This window comes from Nyctereutes procyonoides, unplaced genomic scaffold (assembly GCF_905146905.1).
Source record: "Nyctereutes procyonoides isolate TBG_1078 unplaced genomic scaffold, NYPRO_anot_genome, whole genome shotgun sequence".
In the NCBI taxonomy this organism is placed as follows: Eukaryota; Metazoa; Chordata; class Mammalia; order Carnivora; family Canidae; genus Nyctereutes; species Nyctereutes procyonoides.
In genome coordinates this window covers 932,233-958,059 of record NW_026575130.1, presented here as the reverse complement: position 1 = coordinate 958,059, position 25,827 = coordinate 932,233, and the positions used below count along the sequence as shown (strand labels likewise).

The following is a 25,827-nucleotide window of genomic DNA, read 5'->3' as shown; positions in this document are numbered from 1 at the left end:
GACTTTAATTTGAAAGCGTAAATTGCCAACGAAAGCAAGTAATCAGTGGTTGCTAACTCTCAACCCTGTGATGTAAGTACACGGAGTTTGATAAAGCTGGTTTTGTCTTGCAGATAATCCAAGGTGATAATCCTCCAGTTCAAGGTGAGGTCAGTAAAGTCCTGTTGACTTCAGAGTTCCTGTGGTGTACTGTCAATCGTGAATTTAAATCACAACAGCTTGGATATCCAGTGGCGAATAATGTTTTGGAAACCATCAGGGTGGTTTTCAATATAGGCCTGAATATTATAGTGTAAGTATGGCATTTAAGTAGAGGATAAGTGGGCGCTTCTCTGCTTGCTACAATTAAATAAAATGCTTGATTCATCTGGAGAATCCTGTTCTCCGACTAAATGATATGGAAGTGGAAAGGTAGCTACAAATAGCAACAGACTACCTTTTCTGCCAAGAGCTGGTTTGGAAGTAGTAGGAGTATTGTAAGGTAGTACAGTATTTGGAGGGAAACAAACCCAGGTACCCCTGAGAGACAGCACAATCACTTTATACCACACAAAAGATTAAGGCTACTATACAAGGTGAACAGCTATGCACTTTTATTTGTACAGATGTGCACTGAACACTTGTGTTTTTTAAAAGTCACACTTAGTATTTAACAAGAAAAAGCTATTAATAAAGGCATATATTCTGAACCAAGCATTCAAGTTTTAGTGATCTGTCTTTAAACTGTCCTGACCTGGTCTATTAAAATTTCAATATAAATTTGCTTGCATCTACACTATAGTTTAATATATGGCCTGTGCGAAGTTTCATTAACAATAAAATGTCTCCTGCACATTGTCTCAAGCCTTTGTGCAGGTGTGCACTGTGTACCTCTTGATGTAAATACTTGAAAAGTTTTTACTTTATCAAACTTAAATAAAAGTTTTTAATGTTATTCTACCTGACATAGCATTGCAGTTCTGCAAAGTAGTAAACTATAAAGCACCTTTCTGTTAGCACCAGTTTTTTACAGAGCTGAAGATTTACAAAAAGGATAGAAGTAGACATAGGGAAACTAGTAAAAGTTCACACTGATCTCTTCACCTGTTTTTATGCATCTGCTTCTTGAATATACACAAACTATCTAAGGGCTCTAGGTATTAGCAATCGTTGTCTGTTGGTGATTACTTACGTAGCCTGAGGGGCACGCCTTTTATGTTTGGGCAAAGATTTTGCATTGTTAGGAAGAATGTCTTGAAAGGGTACATAGAAGGCAGCTGTCCAGTACTGTGTTGGGAAATAGCTAGAGAGAAAACTTGGTTTTCAAACTGCAGTAGAGGGGGAAAACTGTCAACACTGGGGCTCCCATTCTGAAGTTTGGATCCCACTGTCTCACCAGTCCTCTGAGTCTATTTGAAAGCTAGGGATACTATAAAATCTTACCAGCCTCTCAAGTTTGTCAGTGAGGTGCATGGCCACTTACACAGTGCCTAGCACATAGCTGGTATATGAATTAAGTACATTGAAACAAATGAGTTTACCCGCTATACAAGCAGAGAGCATTTTTTTAACTGCATTTTTATTAGCTGGTACTATCAGGATAATGGAAATCTACAGGTCTGAGTCATTATAGGAAAGTTGCAATAGATGGCACTATATTCATGGTCCAGCAAATGGCATGATGCCAAGGAAAAATTTTATCAAGATGTAAATTAGAAGTAGCTGAAAGTAACTGCTAGAGGATGTTAACAAATAAAGTGGATAAATTAGGTTGTATATCCCAAAACTTGGAAGGCATTCTTTGCTATCTGGTATTTTTCCAAATTTTGCTAGGTAATTTGCTAGGTATGTGTTGCCATAGTGCATGGTACAGAGGGTTCATTCAGGAATGTATTGTGACTGATCCTATTCCAGTCTAGGTTTATAATGGATTCCTTCACCTTTTTGGCTCTTGATTTCCTCACTTGTCAAAGGTTGACAAAGATTCAATGTATAAAGATCTCTTAGCCTTTTGAAGAAAATCTAAGTCTAATAATTCCACAGTATCACTCTTAAGTATAACAGAGTATTGATTCAATTATAAGCTCTTGATCCAGATGAATAAAAACAGCCATATTGCACAATTGATATACAGTAATCCCTGGAGAGTGCTGAGAATGAAGACCTTTGTCTTCAGAGTAGTTTTTGGGTAGACAACCATGCTAATTTAAGGATAATTAGTACTACACTGAGGTATCTAATAATGTTCACAATCACAAATTCTCAAGCAGCAAATGATGCGCATGATTTAATCACAACACAAAAGAAGAAACATGGCTCTCATCCCCAAAAGTTGGCATCTATGGCTGAGTGCTAATGTGGAGTTTGAAAATTTTCCTGCATTTTCAGGTTTCCATGAGAATTACAATTTGGTGACACTTTTTATCCAGGGTACAAAAGCTGAGACTTTGGTATAGACACCAGGTGAATCCTTGACTCCACAGCCATATCCCCACGAGGTAACTCCATATACAACCCAGCTTTCTCCTGATCGAGCACACATGAGTGGTCCTCCGCTGTCTCCTTGGCAGCTGTCAACACGTTTGTGTTCATGTAGATTTCCAGCACAAAGCATCCTTCTTGTAAACCGACTCTTATAACGTTCTTCACAAAACCTCTTTGGAAGTAAAGGAATGGCTGCTTGTTGTAGAGTTCTAGAATAGGCTTGTCCTGGTCAAGACCAAATAATCTGAATTAAATTCCACTAAAGATAAAGACCTTAGAGAAAATATTTAAACAGTTAAGTGAACACTTAATAGTCTTGAAAATAAAACCCTTATGATAGAATGTAGTTTGAGTGATGACTAAATGGTATAAGAGGACAGTGGCAAGAACTATTCTAAATAGAAGTATAGGAGTTGGGAAACAAAAATCTTCCTATGTACCAAACAAGCCTGTTTGGCCATTAGAGGGGAGTGTACTCTGGCAAGCCACCCAGTGGCTAAAATGTATAATTAATAATGTTCTCTTATATTTTCTCAGTTGGAATAATTCATAATAAAATGTTCTCTGTAAAGATAGTGGTCTTTGTCATTTCTGTTAACTCCTTGTCTGAACCTTGAATTGTAATGATAGAGTTAATAAGCCTTCTCAAAGATGATTTGCCTCATTAGATCCACATAGAGTACAGAGAAGGCATTTACACTAATCTGATTATTGTGTCATCCAGGAAATGTTTTCTTTATGGATTATCTCAGAATTGGTCGTTACATGCTTTCTAAGTATTCTATATTTGCAACAGATGCTGCCTTTTGCAGCTATGAAATGACCAGTATGAACCAATATTTAATGCAGTTTATGGTAAAGTGCATACTGAAACGTTTACTAAATAAAACACTGAAATTATCACCTGTAGAAATACTTGAGGCTCTTTTTAAGAGCACAGTGATTAGTGTTGGTCATTTTTAATGCAAAGTGGTCAACAGCCATATGTGAATTAAAGCGCCCAATTCAGGTGAGCCTTCTATCTGTTCCAAAGACCATCCTGAACAACACTAGCTGACAGACACTGGCTTAATTCTGTAGCAAGACTGACCATACAGAAAACTGCCTGAGAAAAGTAGAAGATAAACACTTTGCTCTAGCTTGGGGATTGGGAAGGTGGCATGAAGGACAAAAAGTGGGTTTGGCTCTCTGCTTCAAACAAAGCTTTGCTTTTTGTGTTCTGTATTTAGGGATTCTCCCTAAGATGGAGTCAGATAATGGCCTTCATTACAGAAAAAGGCCATCAAACACCGAAGCTCTTGCTGGTGTAGCTGTATTAGAGTCCTCTGGGAAAAATAAATGCAGCCAGCCAGGCCCAATTTGAAGAAGAAAATCCAGACCCTGTTGGAATAAGGTCTTAAAAATCCCTTCCTCTTTTAGTCTGGGGAACTAAAAGTACAGGATTCCCTACCCCTTAAGGCAATTGAGTTATGTGAAATTGTGCTAAACAATGGTAACCAACAGTATCCCTCAAGATATGAATCCAAAATCCACGCATGTATTACACGGGCAGTTTCCAATTAACTAAGCCTGAACCCATTTAAGATTTTACTACCCATTTTACACCCTAAAGTATTGATTCCAGACATAGGTGCCCATATTTCATTTGTTCTCTGTTACTATCTACATTACCTGTGTCTCCCCATCCTGTTATGTAACAATTGGAGGCGGTTTTCTGTGGCCTCTCTCTCCGGAATGGCAAACAGGCTGGCAAGACGTGGCTGCTAAATTGGGCACATTGCTCATCTGGTCCTTCTAATCTAACCAGGGCAATGTCGTAGTCACTGCTGTCAGGTCGATACTCCCGATGAATCACAATCTGCTGAACTCCAATTTCTTCTTCAAATTCATCTGGCACCAGAGTATGATAATCCCCAACCCGAACAGCATAGCTCCTTGTGCTGTTACCATACCTAAGAGTCAGAGAGTTAGTAAGAGGCTGCAAATGGACCTGTCGGGAGGGAAGGTTAATAGACGCTCAAGCCTTTCTTCCTAATCCTCCGTTTCTGTAAGTTTACCCTTTCAGAGTTCTCTGACCTCACCACCCTCAGTCCTATACTTGAAACCCATTTCATCATTTCACAGTTTAATTCAGGTTCCTGTATAATTGTTTTCTGAGAAGGAGCAAATGTGAAGGACGAATGGAAAATACAGCTAATCATTAACCTGTTATTTCCCCACCATGAAAAAGAATCCAAACAGGAACAAATATAGAGCAAATTTACTGTCTTGTATTTGTTGTCTTCATTTTTCTATCATTTCCAAGATGTTATAGTTCATCACGATGCTCTTTGAGGGCAATAACCATGGCTGGTCTAACTTTGTATCCCTCAAAGCACTTAGCACAACCCACTTTACTCCTCTGCTGTGAACTGCATGGAAATCAAAATTCTATTTTCAGAGCAACATATATTCATTATATTGTCTCATCTCTTGAATCTATCCAGACATCATCCCACTGAGACCTGGTTTAAATTGCAATGAAAAAACTAGTGGGGCCAAAGACATGTCTAATGGCTTTGAAGAAGTGTAGAGCCATAAAACTAAGGACAGGAGGTGGAGAGCCTCTCTCACAACAAGGATTTATCTGGTTCTAAATGTCAATAGTGCTGAGGTTGGGAAACTGCTTTAGGCGGTGCACCAGAATCAAGGTATATCAGTTGAAAAAACGAGCTAAGGACTATTAATTTTGTAAATACTGTTTCTACTTTAATTGAATAGTTTAAGGAAAAAAGACATACACATTAAAAATATCCATTCATTCATTCGTTCACTAAATAAACATGCTGCATTCCTACCTAATGGGGCATTACTATTTTAGGTGTTAAAGATGCATTAGTGAACATAAAGAATCCCTGTTCTTGAATGCATCTTGTTTAAGCGAGGGAGACAGAACTATAAACTTATTAATAAATTGGATAGTCTGTTAGAAAGTGGTGTTAACAGAGATTAAGGATATTGGGAGTGCTGGGGGACAGGAGGACAGAGTTGAGTTTGAAATTTGCAGTTTCAAATCAGGAACTTCGTGATAAACTAATATCTTGGAAATGATAGAACAATGAAGACCGCAAATAGAAGTAAAATTGCATGATTTACTATTGCCCATGATTGCCTGTTTAAATACAACCTCCCATTTCCTCTTGTAAAATTACTGGATGTTCTAAGTTTCTCAAACACTCTACTAACTCTATATGGGGCTTGCAGTGTATAAAGTAATTTTCTTAACTATGTCAGCTCAAAAAACTGAACAATGCAACAAAGATGATATAGCTTATTTAGCCACCTATCGTTGATCTATATTACTAGTAATTTCCCTTAATTTCCTGATTCTCCATTTCCAACCTTAAGTCATCACAGATCTTTAAAATTCAGAAGGTTTTTTTTATACATTGTTCCCAGAGAATATCCTCTTGTGGATTTCACTTCAATATTTAAGTAAAGTGTGGCATTATTTCACATCCTGAAACAGTAACAAGTAATACTCATAGAGAAAAATCAGATCTAAATATTTCTTACTTCCACTTTTTATGTACTGATACTATATTATAAAAATTCAGTATGCCCAATTAATATATTCAGGCTTTAAAGTAAAACCTCAATAAATCACTTCAAGTGATTTAATACCTTTGTGAAAAAAGAATCAATGCCAAGGGATGCCTGGGTGGCCCAGTCAATTAAGCATCTGACTCTTGGTTTCAGCTTAGGTCATGATCTCAGAGCTATGATACTGAGCCCTGGAGTGGGGCTCTGCACTCAAGGTGGAGTATGCTTGAGATTCTCTCTCCCTCCCCATACCTCTCCCACTTTGTGCTCTCTTCTCTCTTGCTCTTTAAAATAAATAAATCTTTAAAAAAAAAAAAGATGAATTGCCAGTGCTCCTTGAAAGTCCTGCTGAATTGTTTCATGTATCTTTAGCATGGAGTTGAAGAAATTATCTCTAGCTTCACTGTCTGATACGGTAGCCAGTACCCACATATGGATGTTGGAGTACTTGAAATGTAGTTAGTCTGAACTGAAATGTGCTAAAAGTATAAAATATGCAATGGATTTTGAATACTTACTATGAAAAAGAATACTAAACATACTGTCTTTATAGAGAATAAGTATTAAATATCCCAATTTTTATATTTTGCAATGATATTTTGGATATACCAAGTTAAATAAAATATAATTAAAATTAATTCGACCTGTTGGGTTTTTTAAAAAAATTTAAATATTTGAGAGAAAGAATGCACAAGCAAGGGGAGGGTCAAAGGGAGAGAGAGAATCTCGACCAGATTCCCCACTGAGAGTGGAGCCCAATGCGGGACTCAGTCTCACAACCCTAAGATCATAACCTGAGCCAAAACCTGAGCCATAACATAAGCCATAACCTGAGTCAGATGCTCAACCGACTGAGCTACCCAGGTAACCCTTACCTATTTATCTTTTAATGTGCTTACTAGAAAATTTAGTCATATTTGTGGTTCACATTGTATTTCTGCTAGATAGCACTGGTCTAGAGACATAGTTTGGCATAAACTAGGCATCCTATTTTATTATATTTCTTTAATGCAGTCTCTTACATTGCTTATATTTTTTAAGACTGAATTATGAGACATTCCCTTAGTATGTGAACTTTCTGTATCCTTTCAGATAATTACATTACTGTTCACTGAAAAAAAAGGTCACTGCACAATATTTTCCACGCTTTGAAAGAGAACTGTGATACTCTGTTAAAATAATCCTTGTATCTAAACTAGCCATATAAATATATTCTACATTATCTGAAAACTGGTCTTCAGCCAGTAAACAAAGAAACAAGACATTACTGCAACAAGGAAATTTTGTTCTAAAATATCCCAGTGTTAAAGTCTTGGGCAATACTGCCTCAATGTGTCACCTCATACCTGGACTTCTGCAAGTCTGTCCAATAGCCTTGCTGCTTCAAGTTTTAACTTTTCAGTTCCTTCATCACACTGCAGCCAGAATGAGGTTTCTATCTGACAATATATAACTAACTCTTTTGTATACCCTTCAAGGGGTCTCAATTATCTACTCAATAAAGTTCAAATTCCTTAAATGCAAATTCATCCAAGAATGGGCCTTGTTCACCTGATACCAGCCTGATCTCCATGTCCCTATCATTTTAGCTACTCGAAGAGGTGTCTCATACACCTGTCTCTATTAAAACTATTTGCAGTATTATCCCCCTTCCTATCCTAGTATGGTAAAAACTGATTTTATCACTCAAGTTTCAAGTCAAAAACCTCCTAGGAAGCTCTTCCTGCCCTGCCTGAAAACTGGCCAATCCTGTCTTTGTTTTTTTTGTTTTGTTTTGTTTTTAAAGATTTTTATTTATCCATGAGAGACCCCCCCCACACACACACACACACACACAGAGAGAGAGAGAGAGAGAGAGAGAAGCAGAGACACAAGCAGGCTCCATGCAGGGAGTCTGATGTGGACCTCGATCCAGGGTCTCCAGGATCACACCCTGGGCCAAAGGCGGTGCTAAACCGCCAAGCCACCTGGGCTGCCCCCAATCCTGTCTTTGAACAATCCCAATAGCACCGTCATAGCATTTATAACAGTTTCTAAGACTAAGTTAAAAGATAAGGTCCTCCCAGTTAAAGGCTCCTTAAGTGTAAGGACCATGCCACGCTCACTTTTGTATCCTAGCAGTAGGCAAAGTGCTTGGCATAGAGCAGTCTTAATCAATGTGTGTTAAACAACTTCTTTTCAAAGACATCCACATCTACATACAAACATTGTCATCCCTAACTTGTTGAAATCAGCCTCAGCTTCTCACCAGCTCTTATAACACCATCACTAAAGTTTCTAATACTTTTTTTTTTTTTTTTGAGAGCAAGAGAAAGCATACACACACACTCAGGGAAGAAGGGCAGAGGGAGAGAGAGAAAGAGAATCTTAAGCAGATGATGTGCTGAAAGCAGAGCCCATCGCAGGGCTCAATATCACGACTCCGAGTTCATGACCTAAGCTGAAATCAAGAGTAGGACACTCAACAAACTGAGCCACCTAGGCACCCCTCTATTACATTTTAAATTACCCAAATATCTAGTGTTCTTGTTAATGCTGGGTACTTACCAGAGTCACTTATACCACTTTTAAAAATATAAATTTCCAGGTCACACAATCTCTAAGAGTATTAAATTAATAGGGCTGATGATGTAGGACAGCAGTAGGTGATTCAAATTCACAGTCAAGCTTGAGAACCACTACACCAAAGACTGAAAGGCACAGTGATTAACACCTGCCCCTGCATGCCTGGAATCTCACCAGGTGAAGTGAGCATCATAAGAGATTACATAAAGGTATCAAAACGCAAAACCCATACACATTTAATACATATACTGTGTTCTCAAATCAAGTAGATTTCAGCCAACAGTTTTGAGTATACTGCAAAAGTAGTATGCTCACCAGTCAGGAGTTGATATTAAACTGAAAACAAAAATAAAATATTTACCTGAGAAGAAGAGAAAAAGCATCATTCTTGTCAAAATGAATCTATCAGTATCTATATTTTTAAAGTTGTCCCTTTTTAAAGAAATGGATCAGCTAAACCTAAGTGTGATTCCCACACTCCTTTCATTTCAATTATTCTTAGAAATAATCACACGCTTGGAATTTGAAAAGCATCCAACACAAGACCAGATTAGTTTGCTAACCAAATATTTGTCTTCTGTCACCTCTCATAGTGGGTGTGATTATATACTTCAAAGATAACACTTTGGCTGAGGTTCCCAATGTAATTATGGACCTTGAAAATATTTAATACAGTTCTAGACTTCTCAAGAAAACATATCAAGGAACCCTTTTTTTTTCAACATAAAAACTCTAGTTGAGCTTCTGTTCTTTTGACAGGCTTTATTATATCCAAAAATGCTTCTAAAACAAACATTTTAGGTTTTGGCTGACACACCATCATCCAGTTGTTTGTTTTGCTGAAATGCCTTCAACTCCTCCTCAAATAAAAACTGGATGAAATTGCCAGGCAAGCTTGAGCAAGAAAGTATCTGAAAGCAAAATCCAATGTCCCCATTTTTCTGAGATTCTAGAGTTAAAGAACAAAAAATTACTGGGATTAAAAATAGAAGAGTTAATTCGTGTTGCAGGGTCATATTCTTTATGGGTGTTTTCTATATAGATTTATCTCCTCAAAAACTATTTTACATTAACCTGTACACATCTACTACTACTAGAGTCTTTTTTGTGTTCTCTGGATGAAATTCAAAAAGGGATTGAAGTTTCTTTTGTAAATGGTTACAATTGCTTAGACAGAAGTGACCTTCTCTGTAGAACCTTGCATGCTCATGTGTATGTGTTCAGAAAATGGTTTTAGCATGATTGATGGCATAATATCACTAAAGACCATGTTCCTAATGAACTCAGATACCAGGTTATGATGAAGCATATGCTAAGTACCTGACAGTTATGTTTTTAAAAAGTGACCCCATTACCTTGTAATTACAAAGATTTAGACATTTCTGATTTTCAGAACAACAATCTCTAGCAATTTCCAACTGCTATAGTGTTTCTAGGCAAAAAATAAAAAAAGATAAATCAGGTAAAGCTATATTCTTGATCAAATCAAATTTGCAGTAGAATTACAGAGAGAAGAGCGTCCTTGTTTTGGATACATTCTTTCCTCCAAAATGATGCTTGTTACCAGAATAAACAACTAAAAGGAATTAGTATGATATTCAGGAATTTTTCTCTCAATTATCTTGCTGTACCACCATAGAGAGAGGTCATTTCATGATACTCAAAATTTAGAGTAGAAATACCAAAAGCAAGTAATTTATATTACAGAAGATTCATAGGGTCTACAAAAAAAAAAAAAAACAAACAAACAAAACCTTGAATTTATCCCAAGTTTCCACTTCAAAATGCCAACAAGATATTGCATTCCAAAGTCGGCCTTGCATTAACACTAGGAAAAATGTGGAAAATGAGATAGAAGGCCTATAAACGGTGATTCACCAATTACTTCAGTTACTCTAATTATGTTGGCATAACAAAATGGGACATAGCACAACATGTGAAAGTTGCAAACAAATTAGAAGTTGATTAGTGGGACTCTGTCAGCCTTATAATAAAGCAACCTTATCATGTAAAGAGACTACTGCACATAAAATGAATATGACAGGATAGTGGATCTGAAGTAACTGCATTCTAATCTCAACCTCTCAGCCATCATTCTTAGATTACTCTGACATGAGGATTATATAAAAGAATGACTCTAATGGCAAAACAAACATAAAAAGTTGTCGTCCCACAGTATAAAGTAACACAGATGGCAACAGCAATCTATGCCTTATTCAGAAATAGCTGTTCAAGGGATGCCTGGATGGTTCACTCAGTTAAGCGTCTTCCTTCAGCTCAGGTCGTGATCCTGGACTCCTGGGATCTGAGCCCCACGTTAGGCTTCCCACTCAGTGGGGAATCTCCTTCTCCCTATGTCTTTCCCCCTGTTCACGTGTGCACGCTCTCTCTCTCAAACAAATATCTAAAACATTTTAAAAAAAGAAAAAGAAATAGCTATTCAAGAGCACCACCCTATATCATCACTGTAAGAATTAGGCACCAAGGAAGGCCTGAAGAACAAGAAATCATTTATAGCATATAGAGAAGTCCGGTAGTGAAAGCAGCAGAGAAAGGAAATGAGAACTAATTTCAAAACATGAAATTTAGGTCCCTGACCAGTAGGCCTTAAATGAGATTCCCAAGGGATGCGTGGATGGCTCAATTGGTTAAGCATCCAACTCTTGGTTTTAGCTCAGGTCACGATCTTGCAGTCCTGAGATCAAGCCCCTGCATCAGGCTCCATACTCAGAATGGAGTCTGCTTCAGATTCTCTCTCTCTCTCCCTCCTGCTCTCTCTTTCATTCCCTCTCTCTCTCTCATAAATAAATAAAATCTTTAAATAAATAAATAAGTTGGAATCTCAAGAAATCTAAAAGGAAGGTAACCTCTCAGAACCTGACAATCCTGCTTCTTCTTTTTTTTTTTTTCTTTTTTTTTTAAAGATTTTATTTAGGGGCACCTGGGTGGCTCAGGGGTTGAGCATCTGCCTTTGGCTCAGATTCCAGGGTCATGGGATAGAGTCCCACATTGGCTCCCCACTGGGAGCCTGTTTCTCCCTCTGCCAAGGAAGGAAGGAAGGAAGGAAGGAAGAGAGAGAGACAGAGAGAGAGAAGAGAAAGAAAGAAAGAAAGAAAGAAAGAAAGAAAGAAAGAAAGAAAGAAAGAAAGAAAGAAAGAAAGAAAGAAAGATTTTATTTATTCATGAGAGACACAAAGAAAAAGGCAGAGCCATAGGCAGAGGGAGAAGCAGGATCCTGCTTCTATAGGCAGTCTCTGAATTCCAGAGGGAATCGATTTTTGCAAAGTTCAGTGTTTCTGATGATTAAAGGAGGATAGTTTTAATCCAAAGTCCCTGAACCTAGAAAAAAAAAAAAACCAAAATTTGGAACTTATTCTGAATCACTAGTAACTGTCCTTATGCCTTTTAATAAGCTTACTGCAATAAAAATGTGAGCTGTAGCCTCCTTAGGCACTTCAAAACAGGAAGTCTATGAAATCTGGTAAAGGTTACAGACTAAGTCAGATGGATATAAAACACATTTGCAAAACAATTCTCTCCCTACACACATTAAAAGAATTTTGCATTATATCTATAGCACATCAAAATGCTGCATATCATAATCTGCTCCTCTGCTTTTTAACTGACTGTCTTTATCTTATACTGAGCAAATAAAGGGAAGAAATTCAGAAATGACATATGGAAGGAATTATCTGTTGATCTAGGTTTAAGATATCACCATCCTCTAAAGAGTCCAACATTCTTAAATAGATCCACTATCTGGCAACTAAGCCCCCACTTTCATCATGCAACAACCATTTAGGAATATTTCCTATGTGCCAAGTAATATACTAGACACTCGGTTTATAAACAGAAGTGAGATGATTACTGACTTTAAGCAAGACTCTAGAAGGAGACAGGACAGGGGAGGAATAATGACATGTAAACAAACAAACCCAAACTTGTACCAAAAAGAAAAGAAAAAGACCTTCCAGGGAACCCATAAGTCAGATCAAAGTTTTCAAACTCAAGTAGAATTTTTGAATAATTTCTCTACTTTAAAACTTTAAGCCTTGAACTCTGATGTCTATAATTTTTAACAGAGACTTGAAAGACAAAGTATCTTAAGAGGAGGATAATCTAAACTGAACATCCTGAGTTATTTTGCCCAAACACTAAACCCTAAGACAGGTTTCTCCAGGTTCTCTGCAATTTCCTACCTTCTCTTCTCCAAGAATCAGTGGAATAGAATCATCCTGAATTTCCTACTTTTGATAATAATCATCTTTGATTCCCCTTTTTTGAACCTGAACATAATAGCAGCCAACATTTGTTTTGAATTTTGCAATTTATAAAATACTTTCACATGCTTAGCGGATCATTTGCTCCTCATGGTGGAATGTTACTGCCTTCATCTTATGGGTCAGAAAATGGAGGCTCCAACAAGCTAAATAATTTCCACAAAATTAAACAGTCAAAATCAGAGGAGACTGTGTGACCTTGGTCTCAATGGCCAGATCCAAGTTTCTTGTCACACAGTACCAAGTTCTAGTGATATCTGTCACAGCAGTTCTACCTTCTCTCCCTCCTTTTCTTTTCCATTTTCTGTCTCTATTATAATAGCCTTGTAACCAGTATCCCCTAGTTCCTACCATTGTGAGTCTTAAATCATTGGGTAACACAGACCAACTGAGTCACTCCAAAGCATGCACGCAAAGATTTTTCATGTAATTCAAAGCTCATTCATAGACCCCTAGATTAATAACTTGGCTTTACCTCCTCAGATTTATCCTGTTATATCTGCAAATGACTCATCTCCTAAAACTCTTCCTCGATCACATTTCAAGGCTCAGAAATCTTCAGTGGTTTCCCACTACCTAGTAACTGAAACAGAAATTCACTACCCTGACATTCCAAGCCTTTCCAGATTCTCTACTGAAAGTCCACTACCAAAACTCCAAATCACTATCTTAACTAGTAACTGCCACTGTTCAAATACACGTCCTGTGTTTGCACATTATGCTTTCAACAATAGACATTATCCACCTTCAGCCTCTACCAATACATGAGTCCAACCTCTGTGCTTGAACACACTTTGTAACAGAACTTACTTTTCCTCCCACATACAGCCCATTCCATCTCTGATTTGTCCTAGTTTTAAAGAAATAAAAAATAAACAACTTGTTATTTTCAAATAAAAATGATCTCTCCTCCCATTAACAACATCCATGGTGTCTGAAGCCACAGGTAACAAATCTAATCCAATTCTACACAACCTCCTCTGTCTGTTTGCCTTCCCTGGTGTCCCATGTCACTTTTTCATGATGTGGCACTCAGAACTGAGCACAGTTCTCTCTGCCTGATGGTAACAATGCTTTGTCTCTGAGGACAGTAAGAACAGCAAGGCTTATCACGGCTGTCTTGCTGCCTACGACTCATGGCCTTTTGGACAACTGCATTACATCACTGACTGGTATGAAGACTGCAGGACTCTAAAACTCATGAGGTCTTTTTCACTTGTGCTACACTTAAGCCAAGTCTCCTGGAACTAAAGTCAGCATTTTACTTCCTCCTTATTCCACACTGCTTCTTAGAATCAGTCTATCAAGATTTTTTGCCATCATGGATCCTATCTTCTAACCTGTGTCCCTCTCAATTTTCTGGCACCCCAAAATAGAATTAATTTACCATCAGTGTCTTTTTTCAGTTTAGTGATTAATAGATTGAATAGGATATGGATAAGTATCCAGTCAACTCCAATATAGTCTTCCTCATCATCATTCTTCAAACATCCCCAGATCATATTCTATTTCACTCACTAGGCAAGTGGGTCTTAACCATTAGGGTTCATAAGAATCATCAGAGGTGCCTGATAAAAATACCAACTCCTGAGGCTCGGCTCCAAAGATTCAGTAGATCTGGAGTAGAGGCCCAGGAATCTGGATTTTTAACAAGCTGAATGTATCTAATATTGTGGTAGAAAGACCACACTTAAGAAATGATACCCTAGGGCGCCTGGGTGGCTCAGTAAGTTAAGTGGTTAAGTGTCTGACTCGATTTTGGCTCAGGTTATGATCTCAGTGTCATGGGATCAAGCCCCACCTCAGACTCTGCACTCAGTTTAGTCTTCTTGTCCCCCTTTCTTCCCTTTCCCCCTCCCAGCCCTCTCATGCACATAAATAAATAAATAAAATCTTTCACTTGTTTAAGATCTTTTTCTCATAAAGATATTTTAATTTTAATATGTTTAGATGTGTCAATTTAAGTTCTCACTCAAAAAATAAAATCTTTAAAAAATAAATAAACAAACAAACAAACAAACAAACAAATAAATAAATAAAATCTTTTAAAAAAATGGTGCCCTAAACTTTTTTTTGATACTCGCATATCAGCAATATCAATGTCTCCCTCCTCTGGGTTCCTACAGCTACTTTAAATTTTTTTTTTTTAAATTTTTATTTATTTATGATAGTCACAGAGAGAGAGAGAGAGAGAGAGAGAGAGGCAGAGACACAGGCAGAGGGAGAAGCAGGCTCCATGCACCGGGAGCCTGACGTGGGATTTGATCCCGGGTCTCCAGGATCGCGCCCTGGGCCAAAGGCAGGCGCTAAACCGCTGCGCCACCCAGGGATCCCTCCTACAGCTACTTTAAAAACTCATAGAGACAACTGGGTGGCTCAGAGGTTGAGCATCTGCCTTTGGCTCAGGGTGTGATCGCCCAGGGTCCTGGGATTGAGTCCCCTATCAGGTCGCCACAGGGAGCCTGCTTCTCCCTCTGCCTTTGTCTCTGCCTCTCTCTCTCTCTGTCTGTCATGAATAAACAAATAAAATCTTAAAAAAAAAAAAACTCTTACAGCAACTATCCTTATCTATCTTACTCTCCACTATATCTCTAGTACATAGCATATTCCTGGGAATATTAATTTTTTTGTTAAGTTAATGAATGAATGAATATGATCTTTATTGTCTGTGCTGTTCACATAACACATGAATGTATTAAATCCATGGATACAGGTGAACACTCACACTCAATTATTATCCCAGAAATGACAAAGGCTATGCAAAATATAGATCTGTGTCCCCTGCACATTTTACAAATGGAAAATTATGTCATAAATATTTATCAAAATAGATATGAGGAACTGAATAGAGATCCTAGAAAAAAAAATATGAGAACTTGGCATACAACTTAGTTAAGATAAATCACTGGGTAAAGAATATAATGTTCAATAAAAAGTGCTGGTAAACTATCTATGAAAGTATTAAGTTAGACTCCTTTCTCATACCATATATACAACAATAAACTGTAAACAAATTAAAAACCTATACATGAAGGGCACCTGGGTGGCTCACTGGTTGAGCGTGTCTGCCTTTGGCTCAGGTCGTAATCCTGGGGTCCTGGGATCGAGTCCCACATCAGGCTCCCTGAGAGGAGCCTGCTTCTCCTTCTGCCTGTGTCTCTGTCTCTCTCTCTGCATCTCTCATGAATAAATAAATAAAATCTTAAAAAAGAAAAAAAAAACCTACACATGAAAAGCAAAATTGTAAATTTTCTTAGTGAAAAACTAGTATCTTAATCATGTGGAGCTAGCAAAGGATTCTTTTAAATAAAATATAAAAACTTTTATCAAACTTAAAAAATCGACACACTGTTTAAGTGTTTATATTAAAATTAAAATATCTTTGTTAGAAAAAGATCTTAAGTGACAGGATATGCCCCAGATCGAGAAAAGGTATTTGTAACACACAACAACAAAGACTATGTACACAGAACAAATTTTTTAAATCAATTACAAATGACAGTCCAACAGAAAAATAATCAAAGGATATAAATAGGGCAGCCCAGGTGGCTCAGCGGTTTAGCACCACCTTCAGCCCAGGGCATGATCCTGGAGACCCCGGATCGAGCCCACATCAGGCTCCCTGCATAGAACCTGCTTCTCCCTCTACCTGTGTCTCTGCCTCTCTCTCTCTCTTTATGTCTCTCATGCATAAATAAATAAAATCTTTAAAAAAAAAAGGATATAAACAAAGAATTCATGAAAGAGATAGACACTAACCAGGGAAATGGAATTAAAAAGAAATCCAAAAAGTCTAAGACTGGCAAAAATTTAAAGTGTTAATACCAAGTTGAGGTGGAGCTTACACATTGCCATGAGATGTACAGATACAATTACTTTAGAAAGTAAATTAATAGTGCTAAGCAAAATTGAATTACACCCATATTCTAGCAAAATGCTCCCACATATATCTACCCAATGAGACATAGAATGGATATCTACTTCAGCACTGTTTTCTCATAGTGAAAGAATGGAAACTACCTAACCATTAGTAGGAGAATAAATAAACTGTGATGTGGTCTTCTAATAGGAGTTACAATTCACAGGCGGTTAATGTGAACAAAATCTATATGGATAAATTATAAATATACAGTGAAGCCTTATGATATCACATATGGGAAAATATAAAACAACTTTTTCAATGACATGTTACACATTTTATATGAGACTTTTAATTATGACCATTTTCAAATACATAAAATTAGAACAATGAGACTTCTGTACTTATCACCTTGCTTCACTAATTATCAATATTTTGCTGAGGATTGGTATACATTTTAAAATACCAAAATTCATGCTGAGGAAATGGCAATGAGCCAGGCCCACAAAAGAGCACAGGACAAAAAAGGAGAGCCAGGTTCTACTGCAGGCACTGCTACCATGAGCAGTGTGACTCCCGCATGCTGATTTTCCCTGCATGGGCTCCCCTCTGAACTGGGAAGATTTTAGACTGGATTGATAAAATGTTTGGGACATGAGGAAATAGCCAGGATGCAACCTGACTTTCTAGATGGTACAAATAGAGAAATCTCAAAGACACATAATACCATGAAGACCCAAAGGATCAAGAACAATAAAAACTGCACTCTCTATTCTTGGCATTTATAACTAGATAATCTGAGGTCTCTTCTAGCTCTACTGGGCTATGATTTCACCTTCACATTTGTTCTTGAAGGAAGCACTAACATACCTGCCTTTCCTCCCAAAACCTATGGTCTCTGCTCCCAAAATAGAGGGTTTGCTTTAACACTGCAGTAGCAAGTAGCTTCCTGAGGGTTCTCCTCACTCCTTCTGTTACCGCCCCCAGTTCCACAGTGCTGTAGGCATCAATTAGGAAGACCGGTAGCCTGGCTCTGTCATCTCAAGTTTCTAGTATGCTACAGAGTAGGAATTGGATTGGAAGAACTGGTGATAAGAGCACAGCTGAGTTGTCTGGAAAGGACATACCTCTTGAAGCAGTGTGCCGCTGTAAGGACCCAGCAGCTACTCAGGAGCGTGGCCCCACAAAGGAGCCTCCCATCTCCATAGGAGGACTTAAGCCGGAGGGACACTTGCCAAGGCCAACCACCCCTAAGAAGAAAGTAAGACACTTAAGTCCATATAAGGTAGAAAAAGCAAAGTACCCATTAAAACAATGACTCAGGAGGTAGTATAAAAGGGATCCTAGGATATCAAATCCCTTCCTACATTGAAAATGGTGCCCTTACAACTCTGAGCAGGCCAAGCTGAAGATTTGCATACAGGTATCTGTATGCATCCCACCTATCTCTGACATTCATGGAATCGAGTTGAATCTTCTTCACATTTCTTTCTTTGAAGCATACTTTCCCCACTACCTCACCTAGACAACCTAAAGAAGTATTTAATAAGTAAAGTACTGGTTTTCTGTTAGTAAATACAACAAAATTTTTAAAAACTATATCAAAAAGAGTCAAGTCCAAAACAAATATATTCTAAATTAAATGAATTTTGTTGTTATATATATTTTTGACAGACTTCCTGTCAAATTAGTTTCTGCCACACAACTTTTCAGCAACATATCTATTTTATAAATCAGAGGGTAGCTACCTAAGAACATGCTCTATATAAAGTAAATGTAGGTCCAAAAAATGTGAAATTATCAGTGTAATCTGTATTTAATTTAGAAAATTAAATAAGTAAAATAAATCCCTTACCTAATAGTAGAAAAACCCCAATTTGTAATTCTGTGTATATAAATAATTCTAGAATATGGAAAATCTCCTCTGGAGAACCTTTTACCTTAAAGAATTTTTCCCACCAATGATCCGCTTCTGCCGACGGTGCAGTAATCTCAAGCCACAAACAGATAAGAGGGATTCTGAAACAGACAGAGGTTAGTAATCAGGCTATCATATTGCTGATAGTGGGGTAAAGACACTAGGGACACATTCTCCTTCTGCTTCCTTCTCCATTTTAAAATGTCTTTTCTCCTCAAATTATAGGATACTTTTTCTTATAATAAAAAGTAAAAGCCTTTTCATTTAACCAAGAATTCACAAGTAGACCAGGAACTTGATGAAGATTTCCATATTCAGCTGTGACCCTGCGCAGTACATCATCCTATTGGTGCCACATCTCCTCCTCCGCTGATTTCAGAGATGTACTGGAGTGCAGGAACACTAAAGTAAGAGAACTGTAAAAGTGATACTTGTCTAAATTATTTGCTTTACATATATAACACTTCCAAGCCATGTATACAAAATGTACCTTAAAGGAGCAAAGCACATTCCCAGAATGGGATTCTGATCTAAATTCACATCTACATTTAATCATATAGCATATTAATATATGGAAAAGGTTTACGAAGCAATCTAAGCAGCATTTAAGGGAATACATTCAAACTTCCCAAGATGACAGACTCTATCAAGAGCATAAAAAGAAGAATAATTAAGAATCAAAATATATGAAAACATCGTTACAAAAGAAAGTAAATAAAGTATGGCTATTTAAAAATAATTTTAGAAAAGATGAGAGTTTCTATAGGGGTATTTTGGATTTTTGGTCAGGTACATATGTATAAAGTATAAGTAGATGTGGTTTTTTTCTTTTTTTTTTCTTTTTTTTTTTAAGATTTTTATTTATTCCTGAGAGAGACAGAGAGAGAGAGAGAGAGAGAGAGAGAGAGAGGCAGAGACACAGGCAGAGGGAGAAGCAGGCTCCATGCAGGGAGCTTGACAAGGGACTCGATCCTGGATCTCCAGGATCACACCCTGGGCCGAAAGTGCTAAACCGTTGAGCCACCCAGGCTACCCTACTATTTTTCTTTTTCTTTTTCTTTTTTTTTAAGATTTTATTTATTTATTCATGAGAGACACAGAGAGAGAGGGGGAGACATAGGCAGAGGGAGAAGCAGGCTCCATGCAGGAAGTCTGATGTGGGACTCGATGCCAGGACTCCAGGATCATGCTCTGAGCCAAAGGCAGATGCTCAACCACTGAACCACCCAGGAGCCCCTAGATACTGTTTTTCTAAGTGTGTAAGAAGAAAAGGCTAAGAATTGTGCCAAGACCATGAAAATCTAGTCAGCACTAATATTCTCCCATAATAATCAGGTAAAATGGAACTCAATAGGGAATCAGCACTAGCTATTTCTTCAGAGAAAAAAAAGTTCAACAATGTGTACCAAGATCATTAATCTGCCAAATGATTTCAGAGGCAAGCTGTCAAACTAATTCTCATCTCTTAAGGTATGAGTCCTCTAGATGACAGAGCAAATTATAAGATATTAGAAAAACATCAGTTTCAAATTATGCTCCAAGTCAGGTCAATGTATATAACACCAAAATAAAGAATGATGTAATTAATACTGAGCAAGCAAAACTGAAAGTTTACATCATTCTGGGGCAAAGCACAAGATTGCAAAAATGTAAAATCTATTTAAAGCTGTAAACAAATTTTTACTGTTACCAAAAAAAAAAAAAAAGTGAAATGAAGTTCATTTACTAAAGGATCCCATCAGATGACCAATAACCAATGGCTTGAGTTTGAGTCCCCTTAGAGGAATCACTAGGGAGATGCCTGGGTGGCTCAGTTATTTAAGCAGCCAACTCTTGATCTTGGCTCAGATCATCATCTCAGAGTTATGAGATAAAGCCCTGCATCAAGCTCTGCATTCAGTACCACGTCTAAAGACTTAAAAAAAAAAAAAGAAAAGAAAAAGAAAAAGAAAAAGAAAAAGAAGTCACTAGGTCTTGAGCCTCAACACAAAATCAATAGTTTAATAAGCCAGATTCAGTAATCCAGCTGGTCTAAGACGAAATCTTATTTGAGGTATCGTAGCATTGGAACCATTGAAAGGTATAAAAATAAGTGTTGCTACCACTCTAGGAATTTATAAAAACAAATGTATAAATAATGAAGAAATAAATATGGTATTTAATAATTTAAAGTAGGTTTACATAGGAATATAGTAAAAACATTTTACAATTATTGAATTTTTATGTTTTCTGCTGCTTAAGAAATGACATAATCCAAAGAATTAGTTATATTCAATTTGTAACTATAGTTTAAATTACTGAAGGGAATTTAATAAGTTAAGTTATAATCAATACTTTTATATAAGTATGCTATTTAATAATATTAATTATGTAATATGAGTTGGTGAGCCAATTATATATGTGTGTCTATACATATATAAAACAAAGCAAAAAATGTTGTACTCTTTACACTCAGAAGGTCCTCAGACAATGAAGAATCATATTAACAACATTATCTTTAAGCAATTAAGAGATGTCAGAAAATGAGAATGCTCAAATATAGAAATGCCTAAATTTTAGAAAATCCAGTACTTCAAAACTGTGAACTTTCAACACACATAAAGAGATGATTTTTTCATAAAATGTACCCATAGTTTTCTACAAAATAGCTACTTTTTTATTTAAAGCATTATTTGTTTCAGAAAAGTTACACTCAGCTTTCAAAGATTTTTCTATTTAAGGATAAAATGTCAGTTTACTGTATTATACTAAAAGATTATTTCTCTTTTTTTATAAGATTTTAATTATTTATTCATGAGAGGGTAGCTCAGAGAGAGCGAGAGAGAGAGAGGGGCAGAGACACAGGCAGAGGGAGAAGCAGGCTCCATGCAGGGAGCCCAACGTGGGACTCAATCCCGGGTCTCCAGGATCAGGCCCTGGGCTGAAGGTGGCACCAAACCGCTGAGCCACCTGGGCTGCCCCGAAAGATTATTTCTCATTTTCCTTAATGTCTTTAAATTTCAGAGAATAAAATCTACAGAAGATAATTTTCTTTTTTTTTTTTAAGATTTTATTTATTTATTCATGGGAGACATAGAAAGAGAGGCAGAGATATAGGAAGAAGGAAGAGAAGCAGGCTCCATGCAAAGAGCCCGATGCAGGACTCGATCCAGGGACTCCGGGATGACACCCTGAGCCAAAGGCAGATGCTCAACTCCTGAGCCACCAGGCATCCCAAGATAATTTTCTTTTTGCAATTACTTTTAAAATCATCCTGGTTGTTTAAAATATTAGTAAGAGTGGAAGAAGTTCCTTTCTATGATTCATCTTTAAATTTTCATTTCTTGGGGGATGTGTTTGGGTGGTCCTTCAGATAAGCGTCCTACTCTTGATTTCTGTTCAGGTCATAATCTCAGGATGCTAGGATCAAGCCTCACATTGGGCTCCACACTGAGCATGTAGCCTCCTTGAGATTCTCTCTCTCTCTCTCTCTCTACCTCTGCCTCTCCCGACCCTCCTCCCACTCTCCCTCTCTAAAAGAAAAAAAAAGAAAGAAAGAAAAATTCTTTTCTTCTTATTATGAAGTAAATATCAATTCTAAATCTTCAAGGATACCAATAAGTTTGACAGGTTTATTACATCCAGAGAAAGAATGGTACAGAAACTGCTGAGAATGTCAAAAGGGCGTAACGCCAAATCCTGTAAATCCACTCCTGCCCCTGAATTCTGCTCCCCATGTAAACTTCATCCAGTCAAGTTTGTCAAAAACCACTGCCTCTATATACAAACTCAGATTACATATAGTCATAGAGAGGGCGATTTTTGTTATCAAAGTACTGCTTATATTAATGATGTGAAAAATACTCTTTGACTAGTACAGGCCCCCCAAAAATGACTTACCTTTATTACTGTTGCCTGTTGCCTTCTTGCTAAAATAATCACAAATGACTCCTGCATCTTCGCTGTGGCGGCAGTTATGTCTTCCAATATCTTGTTTAATACAGTCATCCAGGGACCTCTCATTTCCTGTGCACTTCACATTATCCACATGGATGGGTCCTTTTCCTTCCCCAAAATAAGCCATGGTTCTTGCTCTGGCAGGGCCCCTGGGAACACAGCATTCTTGAGGATATGGAGAACCAGACAATCGTACATTTGAATACATCACAAGATAGAGTCTCATTCAATTAACTCTTAAATATTAAAATTAGCATCTATGTGTGCTAAAAAATACTTATTTCATGACTCTGTCAAAAAAAAAAAGCTTAAAAATTATACCTTCTCTATTTTCCTACCCTAGAGCTTACTTATTGCATCAGTTGCTTCCTATTTAGCTTTTGCTGAGAAAATCACATTTAATGGCATGTGAGAAATTCATGACAGTCTTAAATTCTAGTTTATGCAAGACAAAAAAAAAAATAATCTCAAAATTTCCTTAAAGAGCATAACATTCGGGATCCCTGGGTGGCGCAGCTGTTTGGCGCCTGCCTTTGGCCCAGGGCGCGATCCTGGAGACCCGGGATCGAATCCCACGTCGGGCTCCTGGTGCATGGAGCCTGCTTCTCCCTCTGCCTGTGTCTCTGCCTCTCTCTCTCTCTCTCTCACTGTGTGCCTATCATAAATAAATAAAATTAAAAAAAAAAAGCCTAACATTCTTTTAAAGTTGGTTAAAACTGCCAAGAAGATTATGAGGTTCAATAATAACCTATGGAGCTAAAAATTTTAAAGCCTACTTTAGAAATTAAAGTCTAAAAAAAAAAGGAAATCAAAAAGTCTAATTTTTAAGAGAGAAGGACAAAACTGGGAATCACAAATAGAAGGAAGACTTATTTTGGTATGTTATTTTGTTGTTGTTGTTTGTTTTTAATCACACAGTATTTCTTTTTAAATATCCAAACAAAAGCTTTTTTAATGAAATATTTCAAACTAATGCCATATTCAAAATTCAATTCCTGATAACTTAATGGAAAAATTATGAAAGGTGAGGTTTTAAATTCTGAATCATAGGGAAATTATCCTTACAACTTCAAGTTAGGGAAAGAATTATTAAACAAGACATAGATGATATACTTTAAATTAAAGGACTAATCAATTCAATAAAAATTAAGAATGCTACATTACTAAAAATCACCCAGAAAAAGGTAAAAGATAAATTAAGATTGATGCATATATTTGTAATACATACTTATATACATATTTGTTGGTGAATACATCCAGTAGAGGCAACTATCATACAAAATAGAAAGAATTTTCAAAATTTATTAATTAAAAGAAAAATCCTAACAGCCCAAGAGAAAAACAGGTAGAAGACAAGTTTTAAATCAAAAGAAACTGGGACGCCTGGCTGGTTCAGCGGTTGAGCATCTGCCTTTGGCTCAGGGGGTGATCCCAAGGTCTAGGATTGATTTCCCCATCAGGCTCCTTGCAGGGAGTCTGCTTCTCCCTCTGCCTGTGTCTCTGCCTCTATCTGTGTCTCCATGAATAAATAAATAAAATATTTACAAAAAAAAAAATCAGAAGAAACTGACTCATTAAAAATGACAATTTGGACCAGATTTCTCACATCAAATATATTCTACTTAACTAAGACAAAGTTATTATACTTTCTGTATAGTTATGCAGGAACTCTAGCAAAGTCATTTTGATATGGATTCTCTGAGAAATTCATTTGAATGGCTCCCTTCAGTGATGAGACCCAGCCTCACATGCTTGTGGTTGGCAGCACATTTACCTCAAAACTGGTACAGCTTAACTAGTAACTGCTACTCTGACATAGAGTGCAAATAAAAATAAGATTTAACCCATGATAAATTTTTACAGTCATGAAAGACCCCTGTACCCGAACAGATGACTCTAACGGTACTCTTAAAGTAAAATCTTTTTAATATAAAAATTATTTATTAATTATAGAAGTAATAAATGCTCACCGTATCAAATTTACAAAATAAAAGTATTTTAAAAATCCCAACAACACACTGCTAGCATTTGGGCATCTTCCCTTCCTGTACATCTTTATTGGGGAAGTACTAACTATAATTTTTACTGGTTATAAAAATTCATTGTAGGCATTAGAAGATCTCAAACTTCAGAGTACTTAAAAGGCCACTTGGGTTGATTCTGAGTGTATTACTAGCGGGACTTAGCAATCTGTATTTTCCATAAGCCCTACATGATTCCTGTTCAAGAAGTTCTGCATCAAACTTTAACATGGGGCAGCTGACTCTTGATTTCGGCTCAGGTCATGATCTCCGAGTCCAAATATAAGTCTTTGTGGACAGCTTAGATTTCTTCCCAGAAGTAGAATTTTTTTTTAAAGATTTTATTATTTATTCATGACAGACACAGAGGAGAGAAAAAGCGAGGCAGAGACACAGGCAGAGGGAGAAGCAGGCTCCATGCAGGGAGCCTGACATGGGACTCAATCCTGGGTCTCCAATATCACACCTTGGTTGAAGGCAGCACTATACCGCTGGGCCACCAGGGCTGCCCCCAGAAGTAGAATTTTTGTTCAACAGGTATAAACATTTTTTTTAAGGTTCTGAATATATATTGCTGAATACAGGGCAAGTCTTTGGAAAGCAAGTTATTCATTTGAAATACATGTAATTAAAATGCAATTATTTAACAAAAATAGCTTTTTCTGTTTTATTTTTTGTATCATACTTCTGATCTGTCTGGAATTTATTTCTGTTTAGTGTTAATAAGGGATCTAGCTTGATATCTGTCCCTAAGGTCATTGTCCTAATAACTTTTCCTACTGATTACGAGTACATAAGGCATTTCTTGGTCTTTATAGTTCAGTAACCCCAACCTTGGCAACAAATTAAAATTACCTTTGGAAGCTTTTAAAATATAGCAAAACCTGAACCCATATGATGTCAATTAAAGTAGAAATCTCAAGAATGGGGCTGGGCATGGGTAATATTATTTTAACTTTCAGTGTTATTTTAATTGTATAACCAAGGATGCTAACCACTTCTCTAGTCAGTATCATTGACTGCTCACCTGTTCTTGTGTACCATATGGATATTCAGGTGAACTTCAAAATCAAGTCTCACTCTCCACCACTGCAATCCCCAAATACACCAAAAAGAATGAAAGATTTTTATGAAGACATCATTTAATAGATAAATTTCTATTTTGTCTATTTATCATGCTTTTTTCTCTGTTATTTGTGTAAC

The 25,827-nt window shown here is 37.0% G+C and overlaps 1 protein-coding gene across 2 annotated transcripts in view; it reads right to left on the bottom strand.

The window, feature by feature from the left end:
- Positions 1 to 571: 571 nt before the first annotated feature.
- PRSS12 (serine protease 12) overlaps positions 572 to 25,827 on the bottom strand; it is a 139,241-nt gene continuing 113,985 nt past the window's right edge. For both annotated transcript variants that reach the window (XM_055342476.1, XM_055342475.1), the window contains 5 exons: positions 22,547 to 22,752; positions 18,690 to 18,768; positions 17,877 to 17,999; positions 4,135 to 4,415; positions 572 to 2,688 (listed from right to left, as the gene is read on the bottom strand). In XM_055342476.1, the coding sequence (XP_055198451.1) occupies positions 2,381 to 2,688; positions 4,135 to 4,415; positions 17,877 to 17,999; positions 18,690 to 18,768; positions 22,547 to 22,752 (997 nt within the window). In that variant the 3' untranslated portion in view covers positions 572 to 2,380. The remainder of the gene's footprint in view (positions 2,689 to 4,134; positions 4,416 to 17,876; positions 18,000 to 18,689; positions 18,769 to 22,546; positions 22,753 to 25,827) is intronic.